At 34.4% G+C, this 14,519-nt stretch overlaps 2 protein-coding genes across 6 annotated transcripts; both read right to left on the bottom strand.

Annotated features, from left to right (window-relative positions):
* Positions 1-2,240: 2,240 nt before the first annotated feature.
* Positions 2,241-5,898, bottom strand: LOC118038813 (uncharacterized). 2 transcript variants are annotated; one of them, XM_035045250.2, is made up of 6 exons: positions 5,206-5,898; positions 5,044-5,141; positions 4,686-4,742; positions 3,628-4,500; positions 3,053-3,474; positions 2,241-2,965 (listed from the first exon to the last, which is right to left on the bottom strand). In XM_035045250.2, exons 1-6 carry the CDS (start codon positions 5,571-5,573, stop codon positions 2,912-2,914), a joined length of 1,872 nt encoding a protein of 623 aa, XP_034901141.1. In that variant the 5' UTR covers positions 5,574-5,898; the 3' UTR covers positions 2,241-2,911. The 2 variants fall into 2 exon arrangements, with proteins under 2 accessions (XP_034901141.1, XP_034901138.1); XM_035045247.2 differs by having other exon boundaries at positions 3,053-4,500; positions 5,206-5,893.
* A 1,580-nt stretch (positions 5,899-7,478) lies between these two features.
* LOC118038812 (uncharacterized) lies at positions 7,479-13,282 on the bottom strand. Of its 4 annotated transcripts, none has more exons than XR_012169540.1 (9): positions 12,861-13,282; positions 12,696-12,793; positions 12,382-12,438; positions 11,485-12,176; positions 10,645-11,047; positions 10,268-10,596; positions 8,790-8,858; positions 8,004-8,092; positions 7,479-7,908 (listed from the first exon to the last, which is right to left on the bottom strand). XR_012169540.1 is itself a non-coding variant. In XM_073408449.1 (8 exons), the coding sequence occupies exons 1-7, from the start codon at positions 13,220-13,222 to the stop codon at positions 8,808-8,810; spliced, it is 1,992 nt and encodes a 663-aa protein (XP_073264550.1). In that variant the 5' UTR covers positions 13,223-13,282; the 3' UTR covers positions 7,479-8,092; positions 8,790-8,807. The 4 variants fall into 4 exon arrangements, 2 of the variants coding, with proteins under 2 accessions (XP_073264550.1, XP_073264551.1); XR_012169541.1 differs by having other exon boundaries at positions 8,024-8,092; XM_073408449.1 differs by having other exon boundaries at positions 7,479-8,092.
* Positions 13,283-14,519: the final 1,237 nt, after the last annotated feature.

Raw genomic sequence — 14,519 nt, 5'->3', positions numbered from 1 at the left:
AATGGAATAATAAAAAATATTTTATATCAAGTATTATTTATTTCATGATGTAATAGGAATAGTTAATTCTATAATATTTAAATTTAAAACCATCAATATTAGTATATATATTTTAAAATTATTTTATAACCTCAATTTCAAAAGCATTCTTAACCAAACACATTAAACTACTTTTTCTTCAATCTCAATTCAACCACAATTTTAACCAAACACCTATTTTTTCAAACCAACCTCAACTAAAAGTAATTTTTATAAAATAATTTTTTTCAAACCACAACTACAACAGCTACCGCAATACCAAACACATCAATCATAAACAGAAAGAAAACAAAACAAATGGTATAACATGGTTCTCTTCATTGCAAACTAGTGTGTAATAAGAAAATACACACACACATACATTATTACAGTAAAAAGATTTGAAAAAAAAAACAGAGTGGAGAGGTTATTAATAAATATAATGGTTACCTGGAGAAAAAGGAAGCAAAGAGGAAGATGAAACTAAAAAAATACAAAAAGTGACCTAAAACAATAACTCAAGTCAACACGGGTTAACCTACCAAACTCGTGATTCAGGTCATGAGACCAGAATAACCCAATAGAAACCAAATTGAAACAAATTATGAATTTATTTTTCAATCAACCCAGTGTTGAAAGATGAAATTGAAAAAAAATCAATATAAAAAAATAACTCAAGTCAGCTAAGATTAACTCACCAAACTTGTAACCCGAGTCATAAGATAAGAATAACTTTAAAGAAATGATACTAAAAAAATCACAAAGTTTAATTCTCAATCAATCTAATATTGAAAAATAAAATTAAAAAAAATCATTAAAAAAAAATTTGAGTTAACTGGTCAAACGTATAATCTAGATCATGATTCTAGAATAATCCTATAAAAAAAAAACTGAAAAAAAATTATGATTCCAATAACCAAACAGATATAATTGAAATTTTTAAAAAAATACACTGCTGGAAAGCAGACTGAAAAAGATGTTGATGTTCGTTGTGAAGGGGGTTGCTGTCGTTATAGCATGAGGATAGAGTGAAAATGGGGAAGAATTCAAATCAATTCATCAATTGTTTTGGCTCTCACTGGTGTTCCATTGTCGCCATGACACACATCGCGGCAGGCAGCCCTCGCCGCCCAGTACTAGTTCTAAGAGTATTGCTTGCAGAGCTAAACTCTCTCACTACATTAAGCATTTAATCAATTATTCATTCAAACCCACATTCCATAATGCATTTTCTAATAAAAATATATTATCACATAATATACATATAATTAAAGTTTAAATTGAAACTTCTCACCGCTTAAACACAGTAATTTGAAGAAAAGAAAGTGATGAAAACAAGTTTTCCTTCCCTCCTAAATTCTCCTCTCAAACCCACCACTTTCCATGTCAAAATCCTCTAGATTTTCATTATTTTTCCTAGCCTAATATCTTCCTAATCCCTTCTTACCCCTTTTTTTCTTGTATGGAGATGTGAATTTGGGTAGAATATTGAAGAAATTTGAAGAAAAAAAAAAAATGCCTCTCTCCTTCTTTAAACAGCCGGCCACTATTGGCTTCCAAAGGAGGTCATCGGTGCTTATATACTCACCTTTTCGACCTCTTAAGAAAAATATTGCCTCTCCTTTTAATAATTAAATGTTTTTCGTTTCACCGAGTATTTCATCTCGTTAACCCAATTAATTTTTAATTTAACACAATTGTTTTTATCCATTTTATTATTAATATAAAAAATTTTCAATTTAATTTTATTCATTTTAAAATCTTTCACCGAGTATTCCTTTTAATTTACTTTTGTTTTTATCCTCTTAAGAAAAATCTTTAAAAGTTTTTTTATAAAAAAAATACATGTGAATAAAAATTTTGATTAGAGATATACATTTTTTTTTAAAAAAAATCTCTAATCCTATATTAATTATCTGTATTGAAGAAACCATTTTGCTTGCTAATAAAAGAGATGTTTTTTGAAGAAAAAAAAACATTAATAAAAATTGAGATTTTTGAAAAAAATAATATTTTTATCATGAATTACCTTTCTTTCGAATATCAAATTTTACTGCCATACAAAAAAAAAAAATTACTCGTCACCAAGTCAAATATTTATACATGTAATTATCTGTTGTTTTTTACAATGAAAATCAATTCCTCGCTTTCCCTTTTAATTAGCGTTCACAACTCATCATTATATGATTTATCCATTCATATATTTGTTGGAAACAAATCCATAATGTTGAAGCCTTTTCGTCTTTTGTTATAAATTAGATAGGAATCCTTTCCACAACATATACCCCCTATGTAGTAACTTCCATTAAAGGGCAGGAAAAAGTTGAAACACAGATGACAGATTGCACGCTTGTGGCAGAAGATATGCCATGACCAAGCAACCTCACCAAAAAGCTCAAGCAGTTAAATAGATGGGGAAAATGCCGCTTTCCTACTTTCCTAGTCTCATGAAGGCAAGCCTGTTCACCAAACCAGACATCGATAATTCATTTCATGTGTCTCGTGAGAATGAAAATTGAAAGATGAGTGTGAATTACAAGTCCATTCTCACTTCCACCTCAAAGAACCATCAGTCTTCTCATTCTCTTCCCTGCACAACCCAATAAAGACGAGAGAAATAAGATGATATGGTGCAGGGCAAAAAGGAATCAACTCTTTCTTAAAGTTGTTCATTTTCACGAAAACTGATGGTGTTTAGCTTCTTCTCCTCACATTTCATCAGTGTACTTCACTTTCAAGCACGCATAGTTTCCCAGGAGATCTGCTGGTAATTGAAGAATAGCAACCACTGAACTCTTGATGATAAAGCTTTCCAGTAATCTAACTTGTAAGCAGTCGGGGGCTAACCTAGCTACACAAGATGACATTTTAATCTATCTTCCGGTAAACAAATCTACATGTCATGCTTGCATGCATGCAAGGTCAGTAAACCATTCTTCATCCTCACCTGCACTATGAAACCACCTATGGATAATCTAAAAACTGAGAGAGAAAAAAGTTCCGTTTAATCACTTAATGGGGGGGTGTGCCTTACTTGGTTTGACCACCCTGGTGGTCCCAATGGTGCATAGTTCCCTTGCTCTCCTTGCATGCCCACCTGCTCCATTTGTGCAGACCTCTGACCTTCACCTGGGTTACGTTGTCCATAGCTACTATTTCCACTTTGCCCATAGTTTCCACCATGGGTGGGAGAATAATTCCAGTTGTCTCCCCTGTAATCTCTTTGCCCAGGAGATTCATGATCCCTCCAATCTCCTTGTGTAAAGCTCCTTTGGTCAGGGTCATAATGATTTCCCTGCTGTCTTTGGAAGTAACCTTGCTGTCCTGGGGGGTAATGATTTCCCTGCCGTCCTTGGTTATAACCTTGTCCTGGGGGATAATGATTTCCCTGCTGTTCTGGGTTGTACCCTTGTTGTCCTGGGGGGTAATGACTTCTCTGCTCTCCTTGGTTGTAACCTTGCTGTCCTGGATATGTGTTCCTTTCCCCAGGGGCATAATCCTTATTGTTCACTGGCATCCTTCCTCGCCCTGGAGGATGATTTTGCTGTCGTGGACCATTTTGTTGAGACCTGTAGTTACTACCACCTCCTTGCTCTCCTTTGTTGTAACCTTGCTGTCCTGGGGGATCGTGATTTCCTTGCTGTCCTGGATACATGTTCCTTCCTCCAGGGGCATAATCCCTATTGTTCATCAGCATCCTTCCTCCTAGCCCTGGAGGACCATGATTTTGCTGTGGTGGACCATTTTGTTGAGATCCGTAGTTACTACCACCTCCTTGCATACACCCTTGCTGACTATACTGGGGTTGCAGCCCGTGATAATTTGGAATTGGACTTTCTAGCTGGTCAAATCTTTGTGGAATTCCACCTTGCCCATAGTTTCCACCATGGGTGGGAGAATAATTCCGGTTGTCTCCCTTATAATCTCTTTGCCCAGGAGATCCAAGATCCCTCCAATCTCCTTGTGGAAAGCTCCTTTGGTCTGGGGCATAATGACTTCCCTGCTGTCCTTGGTTGTAACCTTGTCCTTGGGGGTAATGATTTCGCTGTTGTCCATGGTTGTAACCTTGCTGTCCGAGGGGATCATGATTTCCACCACCTCTTGGGGGGTAATGATTTCGCTGCTGTCCATGGTTGTAACTTTGCTGTCCTGGGGGATCATGATTTCCTTGTTGTCCTGGATACATGTTATTTCCTCCAGGGACATAATCCCTATTGTTCATCGGCATCCTTCCTCCTAGCCCTGGAGGATCGTGATTTTGCTGTGGTGGACCATTTTGTTGAGACCTGTAATTACCGCCACCTCCTGGCATTCGTCCTTGCTGACAATTCTGGGGTTGCCGCCCTTGATTACTTGGAATTGGACTACCTCGCTGGTCAAATCTAGGTGGAATTCTACCCTGGTCACGGCATCTTTCTCCCCCTCTCTGAAATTGAACTGTGGTTGGTCCCGGAGTGATCATTCTATGTTCATACTCGTCTCCTGCAAAGTACATCAAATGATTTTAATTCACCAGTTGATTGAACCACTATCAGACTTGCTTTTAACTAATTGTGTAACAGCCATAACACTACCTTAAAAGAGTAGAATAATAGACCATATACTACAACGCATTTCAACAATGAAATTGAATGAAGAAATTTCAATCACAAGGAGACAAAAATGACCTTCATATTCCTTGTTTCCGGGAGAATCTGGTAACACAAAAACAACCCTCGGAACGTCTGTTTAGAGAAAGTCAGTCAGCAAGCATTCAGGACGACGACAACAACAACAACAACAATAAAAATGCACAAAAACAGATGGAAATTCAGAATGCAAGAAACCATCATCATATGTGGTTGCGTTTGACAGAAGGGGCAGATACAAAAGTGATTTTAATGTGTTTGATTGATGGGGGCGGAGACAGCTCTTCTATAGCTAGTTTTGGAGTGAAATTGTATACTTTCAAAATAGAAAGAAAAAAGGTCTCCATTCTCCCATTGTCTCTTCTGTCTAGAGACGGTGACTAAAAGCTAACACTACCTCTAAATTTTTCGGACTCTTGTTCCGTCATCAAAACCTGAAACCCTTGAAAAGTAGTTGTGCTACAAGCATATATTCTCCTCTTCGCCTCCTCAATACTGAAAACACATTACGCCATTAAAATTAAATTAAAAAATTATAACAAAAAATAAAAAATGAAACCTGCTGTTGAGTCCCTGGGCACAGATGCGTTCATAAGCAGCGATCATTTCTCGAGGCGAGGGTTTGGGTTCTTCTTTGGGGAAATCAACAGTCACCAGCCAGTAATTGTAAGCGCAGCCTTCGAACAGAGTTTTGTTCTCAGTGATTTCGCCTAAATTCTCGTATACCCAGTACTGTTTCTCTGCTATTGCAGCCGTCGACATCATCGATACTCTCGTTCCCGAGAATCCCCGCCATTGAGAAATGATTGAGGGCGCCTGTGCGGCTGGTGGTGCGATTTCCATAGGCGCGGGGAGAGAGGGGCGCCGTTGCCGAGTTGAAGAGAGAGGGGTTAGGGTTCGACGGAGGCGGAGTAGTCGTTGCGCCATGGCTATGCTAGGATTTTGGAGGGGGTTTATGAGAGGCTCTAGACTCTCTCTCTCTCTATTAGTTTTTTTTTTTTTTTACTCTAGCCTTTGGAAATGTGTTTCGAAACGTTTATTATTTAACAAATTTGTAATATTGTTACATGTGCTACACACGCGCCGGAGAGTCTTTGCCATGTTTAGAGTTTAGACAATACATCAGATATTGTATGATGACATGGCGCAAATGGAGAGTCTTTGCCATCTAATTAGACAATACATGAGATATTACTGTATGATGACAAAACACCGTCTTCTGCGGTTATATCGGAAGTATCTTTTCAGTGGTTAGATAAAGGAGTTTTGTTGTTTTTTTTTTGTTCAATTTTAATTTTTATTATTTTGATTATAATTATTTTATTTTATTTTTATTTTTTTTTTAATTATATCCTTTATTTTTTATTTTTATATAAAATTTAGTCCTATTTTTTTTTATCCTTTTATAATTAAAATTTGTTTTCAATTTCATCTCTTAACATTTGATTTAATTTTTTTTATGTTAAAATTAGTCTTTATTTTTTTTTGTTATTATTTGCTTTTAATCTTTTTTTATTGTATTTTTTTTTAATTTCATCCTTAAATATTTTTTTATCAAAGGTTTTGCTTTATTATTTTTTAAAGGTTTGTTTTCCTTAGCACTAGTCTCGAACTCATGACTATGGTCACAAATTTGAAAATTAACGTATATTGATTTTGTTCATTTTTTAGATTTTTTTAAAATATATTATTTTTTATCAATTACATCTTTTAATATTTGATTTATTGGAAACTAGTCTTTGTGCTTTTTTTTTTATTTTCCTTTTCATGGGGTTATTTCAATTCTATGCACATGATCGTGGGGTTAACGAGTTAACTTAAGTTAAATAGGATCTTTTTTTTGTGTTTTTTTTTAAATTAGTTTTATTTTTCAACATTAGATTTTTTTTATGATTGAGCTTTATATTTTTTTTTTTTTACAAGATTATCTTGGTTTCATGCTAATTCGTAAATTTTGCATGTTAACCCTAGTGAGCTCATGTCAAGTTTTTTAAACTTTTTTTGAATTATATTTTTTTTAAAATTTCATTTTTTAACATTTTATTTGCAAGAAATTGAACTTAAATTTTTTTTTTTTCATTTTGCTTGTTAATAGGGTTATCATTTCTCTCTCTCTCTTTTTTTTTTTTATTATTAAATAGATCCTTCAACATTTAATTTTTTTTAAATCGATTTTTTTTTTAATTTTAACCTTTAATATTTAATTGATTGAAAATTAGTATATATTTTTTTTCTTTTTTTTTTATAGGGTGATCTTTATCTTATATCCATGATCAAAAGGATTAGCAAGTTAACTCAATTTGATTAGCTTAACTCAAGTTAAGCTCCCTATATCATTTAAGAGTTTATGATAATACAATAATCGTGTTATGCTTCACTTACACACTTATTATTTTTCAATTAAATGATGAAATCATATAATATAACTATAAAATATATTTTTTATATTAAACATGCATCGAGAATGTAGGATAGATTATTTGCGCATATCCATTTTTTTTTTGTTTTGTTTTTTCCTGTCATAATATTTTTTTCTTAATTTATTTCAATTGATAAATGAGCCTGTTTTGATCAAATAAGTGGAACGTAAAATATGTTCTGCGCTTGCAAGGAAATTATTTAGATTATTAATATTTTGGTTGACTTTAGAAATTGGAGTCAATAGACATTATCTGAATTTTTTAATATATTAATTTAAATTCAACAAGAATAATAAAAATAAAGATAATCATATCAATTAGTATATTGTTTTGATAAAATCATTATATAAGATATTAATATGATAAAAGAAATTATTTTAAAAATAACCAGACTATCCCAAACATTATGAGAGCATTGCAAAATAATATAATCTATAAAATTTCACAAAACCATGGGAAAACATTTAGCTGTATTTACAATAATAAGTTATCAGCTTCCTGTTCACAGAGATGAAGTCAGAGAAATTTCCTCATCAGATATCCAACTAAACAGCAAAACAAAAACTAAAACACCTTAATGTCTTGCATGAGATACTCTGTGATTTTTAGTGTCGATTTAATCAGTAGTCAGCATTCAATAAATTTCTTCACATTTGGCATGGAAAGGCAGTAACTTGATGCTTTCTGTACCTGCATTTTTGTATGATGGCCAATGATAGCTAGGAAGATCCAGGAAAGTATTGATTCTCTTTGTATATGAAGTGTTCAGTTGATCTTATTGCCTTTACATATGCTGTATGAATGCTCTTGTCTGCTTTCAAATTCTTTCCTAATACAAGATTCTGCAGAAAAAGGAGATAAGTTATTGGAGCAGGTCTGGAATGATATCACATAAACATAAAACTAGAAGCACAAACTGGTTAATGTTAGCAAGTACTGCATAAAGCTAGTTCGAACTTGAGCCACGGCTTCTTGAGTGGAATTTGGAAATCCCTTCACAGATCCTGAATCAATAGATCGGAATACCTGTAAGAGAGACACAATGATGATCATAATTTCTTTGGTATGTGTTTAAATTCTCCAAAGTCAACATTAGGCATCTTTCCCTTTATGAAAATATCTGAACAGATTTGGAGAGAATTCCTTCACTATTTTTACTCATCATTAGTTAATCTAAGAATTCATCTTCCACCTTTATTCTCAGCTCTTTTCCTCTTACATTATTCCCATTTCTAGGGTGAAGTTTGGCAGCAATGTTAAGAAGAATAGCAGCACGACACTTAGAAAAGCTCAATACTAGCAAAGAGGTTGGGATGATTAAGTATCAAAATATATCTAGCTCTTTTCCTCTCTCCTGAAATGATCGTCTCAACTGGTATCTCCACTACTCTAATAAGATGCGCCCCAAGAAAATCATTGTCCTTAACATGAAACTTCATTGTCCTAAAATCAATATATCCAATTCACCATGCAAATAAAATAAGTTCCTTTGTATCCTGAATTGCAATAGATTGAGTCTTTCGAGGAACATTAGTTTCCGTACCTATTCTGTCTTGTTAACTTGGCAAACACCAAATTGTCAAGGCACCTATATTTGCCAAAACTAGATCCAAAGTTGATCAATCAGAAGCTAACATCATAAAGCTTGTGAAATTTACTGTTTTGCAGACGGACCATACAACATCACAAACATTCATAAAATATGGCAACTCAGTATTCTTACTTGAGTGCATCAAAAGCGTTAGGCAGAGCTTGCAGTCTCTGGAAGTTGGCACCAGGAATCTTTCCCTTGCTGAAATGTGAGGAAAAAAAGATTAGGAACAAAATGATCAGTTTGAAGACAAAAATATGTACACAACCACCCGGCATTCACTACCACCATGTATGCACATAAAGGCATCACAGTTGAAAGAACAAACATGGTACAAACCACAAAACATCTATGCAGATTAATAATCTTGAATATAATTTACAGGGGACGTTTAGATGCCAGACAAATCAATGATAATAACTAAGTCTGTTTAAGATTAGCAAAAATTCAAGCTTCCATAAAGCTACACCGAAATCCCATAAATTCCAAGATAAAACTCATACAACAACAAAGAAAAAAAGAAAAGAAACAAATGCCTACTGAAGAAATATATTACTCTAAATTTAGTATATCCAATATATGATTTGTCTCTCATGTTTCTAAAAGAAAAAAGAAAATACTCCTAGATTTCAAAATAAATGGATAAAAAAAAAATTGAAGTAATAAAAAAAATCTATTTTACAAAATAAATCATTTTATATAATATTATTAGGTTTTTATTTTTTCCTCAATAAAATGGCTAGTTTATTTATATATTTATTTTTATGAGTTTTATATGTAAAAAATTATTATTATTTTGAAGTATTAAACTTTTCAAAATGCTCAAGGAATTAAAAGATTGAAATTTCTCAAAATTTATATTTTTTTATATTTCACCTAAAAAAATATTAATTTATGATTTTATTTTATTCAAACATTCTTAGGATAAGTTTTAATTCAAAAACAAATACTTCTTAAAATTGTTTAAGAAAGAGACATGAATAAGAAAATGAAGTTTTGATTGAGATATACATTTCAAATCAATAGAATTTTTTCTAATTTTTTTTCCTAATTATCTTCATTTTTATTCAATAAAACATTCTGCTAATAAAAGAGATGTTTTCTTAAAATATAAAAAGAAAACGAAAACACTTATAAAAATAGAAATTTTGACAAAAACTTTTTTGATGAAAATCCATTTTATTGCCACACAAATAAATAGAGAAATAAGATGATATGGTGAAGGCCAAAAAGGAATGAACTCTTTCTTAAAGTTGTTCATTTTCACAAAAACTGATTGTGTTCAACTTCTCCTCACATTTCAGCTGTGCACTTCACTTTCAAGCATGCAGAGTTTCCCAGGAGACTATTGGTAATTGAAGAATAGTAACCACAAAACTCTTGATGATAAAATTTTCCAGTAATCTAACCTGTAAGCAGTCAAGGACTAACCTAGCTACACAAGATGACATTTTAATCTATCTTCCCATAAACAAATCTACAAGTCATGCATGCATGTAAGGTCAGTAAACCATTCTTTGTCCTCACCTGCACTATGAAACCACCTATGGATAATCTAAAAACTGAGAAAAAAAAGGTTCAAGTTAATCACTTAATGGAGGGTGCCTTACTTGTTTTGACCACCCTGGTTGTCCCAATGGTGCATGGTTCCCTTGCTCTGCTTGCATGCTCCTCTGCTCAATTTGTGCGGACCTCTGACCTTCTCCTGGGTGACGTTGTCCATAGCTAGTATTTCCACCTTGCCCATAGTTTCCACCATGGGTGGGAGAATAATTCCAGTTGTCTCCCCTATAATCTCTTTGCCCAGGAGATCCATGATCCCTCCAATCTCCTTGTGGAAAGCTCCTTTGGTCTGGGTCATAATGATTTCCCTGCTGTCCTTGGTTGTAACCTTGCTGTCCTGGGGGGTATCGGTTTCCCTGCTGTTCTTGGAAGTAACCTTGCTGACCTGGGGGATAACGATTTCCATGCTGTCCTGGGTTGTAACCTTGCTGTCCTGGGGGGTAATGATTTCCATGCTGTTCTTGGTTGTAACCTTGCTGACCTGGGGGATAACGATTTCCATGCTGTCCTGGGTTGTAACCTTGCTGTCCTGGTGGGTAATGATTTCCCTGCTGTTCTTGGTTGTAACCTTGCTGACCTGAGGAATAACGATTTCCATGATGTCCTTGGTTGTGACCTTGCTGTCCTGGGGGGTAATGATTTCCCTGCTGTCCTTGGAAGTAACCTTGCTGTCCCGGATACATTTTCCTTCCTCCAGTGGCATAATCCCTATTGTTCATTGGCATCCTTCCTCCTAGCACTGGAGGACCATGATCTTGCTGTGATGGATCATTTTGTGGAGACCCATAGCAACTACCCCCTCCTTGCATGTGCCCTTGCTGACTGTACTGGAGTTGCACAACCCAATAAAAACAAGAGAAATAAGATGATATGGTGAAGGGAAAAAGGGAATCAATTCTTAATTAAAGCTGTTCCTTTTCAAAAACTTATTGTGTTCAACTTCTCCTCACATTTCAGCAGTGTAATTCATTTTCAAGCACGAAGAGTTTCCCAAGAGATTTATTGGTAATTGAAGAATAGTAATCACAAGATTTTTGATGATAAACCTTCCCTGTTATCTAACTTGTAACCAGTCATGGGCTAACCTAGCTCCACAAGATGACATTTTAATCTATCTTCCCATAAACAAATCTACAAGTCATGCGTGCATGTAAGGTCAGTAAACCATTCTCCATCCTCACCTGCACTATGAAACCACCTATGGATAATCTAAAAACAGAAAAAAAGGGTCCCAGTTAATCACTTAATGGGGGGAGTGCCTTACTTGGTTTGACCACCCTGGTTGTCCCATTGGTGCACGGTTCCCTTGCTCTCCTTGCATGCCCCTCAGCTCCATTTGTGCGGACCTCTGACCTTCACCTGGGTGACATTGTCCATAGCTAGTATTTCCACCTTGCCCATAGTTTCCACCATGGGTAGGAGAATAATTCCAGTTGTCTCCCCTATAATCTCTTTTCCCAGGATATCCATGATCCCTCCAATCTCCTTGTGGAAAGCTCCTTTGGTCTGGGTCATAATGATTCCCCTGCTGTCCTTGGTTGTAAACTCGCTGTCCTGGGGGGTAATGACTTCCCTGCTGTCCTTCGTTGTAACCTTGCTGTCCTGGGGGGTAATGACTTCCCTGCTGTCCTTCGTTGTAACCTTGCTGTCCTGGATATGTGTTCCCCCCGCCAGTGGCATAATCCCTATTGTTCATCGGCACCGTTCCTCCTAGCCCTGGAGGACCATGATTTTTCTGTGGTGGACGATTTTGTTGAGACCCGTAATTACTACCACCTCCTTGCATATGCCCTTGCTGACTATACTGGGGTTGCGGCCCTTGATAATTTGGAATTGGACTTTCTGGCTGGTCAAATCTAGGTGGAATTCTACCTGGATCACGGCGCCTTTCCCCCCCTCTCTGAAATTGAACTGGGGGTGGTCTCGGAGTGATTACTCCATTTTTATACTTCTCTCCTGCAAAGTAAATCAAATGAGTTTAATTCAATAATTGAACTAACCACTAGCAGACTTGCTTTTAACTAATTGTGTAATAGCCAAGTGACCCGAATGAAAGGGTTAATATTACCTTAAAAGAGTAGAATAACAGACAATATACTAGAATGCATTTCAACAATTAAATTGAACGAAGATATTTCAATCAAAAGGAGAAAAAAATGACCTCCATTTTCCTTGATTACTCGCGAATCTGGTGATACAAAAACAACCCCTGGAACACCTGTTAAGCATCATCACATATGACAAGTCAGTAAGCAAGCATTCAGGACAACAACAGCAATAACAATGCACAAAAACAGGTGGAAATTCAGAATGCAAGAAACACAGATGTATGGTTGCGCTTGACAGAAGATACGAAAGTGATGTAAATGCGTTTGATTGAAGGGATGGAGATGGCTTTCCTATAGTTAGTTTTGAAGTGAATTTGTTTACATTCAAAAGGTCTCGTTTGTTCCACTGTCAAGAGCTAGCACCTGCCTTTAAACTTTTCGGCCTCTTGGTGCGTAATCGATACCTGAAACCCTTGATAAATAGTTGTGCTACAAGCATACATTCTCTTCTTCGCCTCCTCAATACTGAAAAAACATCACGCCATTAAAATTAAACTAATAAATTATAACAAAAAGCAAAAAAAAATGAAACCTGATGTTGAGTCCCTGGGCACAGATGCGTTCAAAAGCAGCGACCATTTCTTCAGTAGAGGGTTTGGGTTCTTTTGGGAAATCAACAGTCACCAGCCAGTGAATGTATTCGTTTCCTTCGAACAGAATTGTGTTCTTAACGATTTCGTTTCCATCCTCGTATACCTTGTACTGTTTCACTGCTATACCAGTCGTCGACATCATTGACTCTCTCGTTCCCGAGAATCCCCGCCATTGAGAAATGATTGGGGGCGTCTGTGCGGCTGGTGGTGCGATTGCGATAGGAGTGGAGAGAGGAGGGCGTTGCCGAGTAGAAGAGAGTGGGGTTAGGGCTCGACGGAGTCGGAGCAGTCGTTGCGCCATAGCTATGCTAGGGTTTTGGAGGGGGTTTAGGTATTTCTTTTCGAAGAGACTGAAATGAAAGGCTCTTCTAGTCAAGGGCTTATTATGGTACATTGATTTTACATATATTTTCAATCTAGTACATAGACTTTAATTAGCTTTGCTTAAGTACACCAATTTTTCAGAACTTTCAATCAAGTCCAAGGCTATATTTATTTCCTGAAAAGTGATTTATTTCCATTGTTTGTTTGCTATTAATAAAATTGATCAATGGAAAACAATTTCTAGTCAAAAGAAAATTTAGTTTAGTTTTCGGGAAAATATTTCCTGGAAAATTTGGATGAAAAACACTTTTTAAAAATTGTAAAAAATTTTAGAAATGTCATATTATTTGCTGATTATATCAAAATTTCCGGTCCTCAAACTTTTGATTGCTATATATAATTTTATTTTGAATATTTATTTTTCAATTTTACCTCTTAAAGTTTAATTTTTATATTAACTTTGGTCCTCATTTTTATAATTGTTATTTACTTTTCCCTTATCATTTTTTTATTAAAATTTTTTATCTATCAAATTTAGTCCTTATTATTTTAATTATTACTTATTTTATTTGAAATAATTTATAAAATATTAATTGTTATTATTTTAATTTCTTCATCTTTTATTTTTGTTTTATTTTTTAGATTTGATCTCTATTATTTTAATTATTATTTATTTTTATTTGAGATAATTTATGAAATTATATTTTTTTTTCAATTCGTTATCATTCAACCTTTTAATTTATAAGATTTGTTCCTCATTATTTTAATAAACTTGAAAAAAATAAAATATTAATAAGTTATTTTTTCAGCTCATTTTCCATGACATAACACAAATACTAGAAAGTGTTTTCCAACTTATTTTTTTATTACACTACCAAATATTGAAAAATAATTCACTTTCTCGGAATTCATTTTTTCAAAAGAAAACTACTTTCCAGCAAACAAACAGGGTCCATTACAACTTAATTTGTTTTTGTTGTACGGTATTATGTGGTGTCATGTGATTTTCTACACGGCAGCTGCTGTATTTTAAAAATAAGTCATAAATTAGTTGTGTTTGGTAAAATTTAAATCGGTATTTTTCAAATATAGAACCAAAAAAAAAATTAATAAAACACAATTTTAAAAAAATTAAGATTTAGTTGCTTTGTTGGCACTATTCACTTTTGTAACGTGAGGTTATATATATAACCTTAATTTGAAAAGTATTTTTGACCAAACATATTAAATTATTTTTTGTTCAAGTTCAATTTCAATCACAGTTTTTGTAACAG

The sequence above is a fragment of the Populus alba genome, chromosome 4 (assembly GCF_005239225.2).
Source record: "Populus alba chromosome 4, ASM523922v2, whole genome shotgun sequence".
Classification (NCBI taxonomy): Eukaryota; Viridiplantae; Streptophyta; class Magnoliopsida; order Malpighiales; family Salicaceae; genus Populus; species Populus alba.
This window is presented reverse-complemented; position numbering and strand designations above follow the sequence as displayed.

Coding starts and splice junctions, on each gene's coding strand:
- LOC118038812 (XM_073408449.1), bottom strand. CDS start 13,222: ATGGCGCAACGACTGCTCCGACTCCGTCGAGCCCTAACCCCACTCTCT. Junction 12,439..12,695: donor AGAGGCCGAAAAGTTTAAAG/GCAGGTGCTAGC, acceptor GATGCTTAACAG/GTGTTCCAGGGGTTGTTTTT. Junction 8,859..10,267: donor AACCAGGGTGGTCAAAACAA/GTAAGGCACCCT, acceptor CTCACATTTCAG/CAAGGGAAAGATTCCTGGTG.
- LOC118038813 (XM_035045247.2), bottom strand. CDS start 5,573: ATGGCGCAACGACTACTCCGCCTCCGTCGAACCCTAACCCCTCTCTCT. Junction 5,142..5,205: donor GCCCAGGGACTCAACAGCAG/GTTTCATTTTTT, acceptor ATGTGTTTTCAG/TATTGAGGAGGCGAAGAGGA. Junction 2,966..3,052: donor CACCAGGGTGGTCAAACCAA/GTAAGGCACACC, acceptor TTCATAGTGCAG/GTGAGGATGAAGAATGGTTT.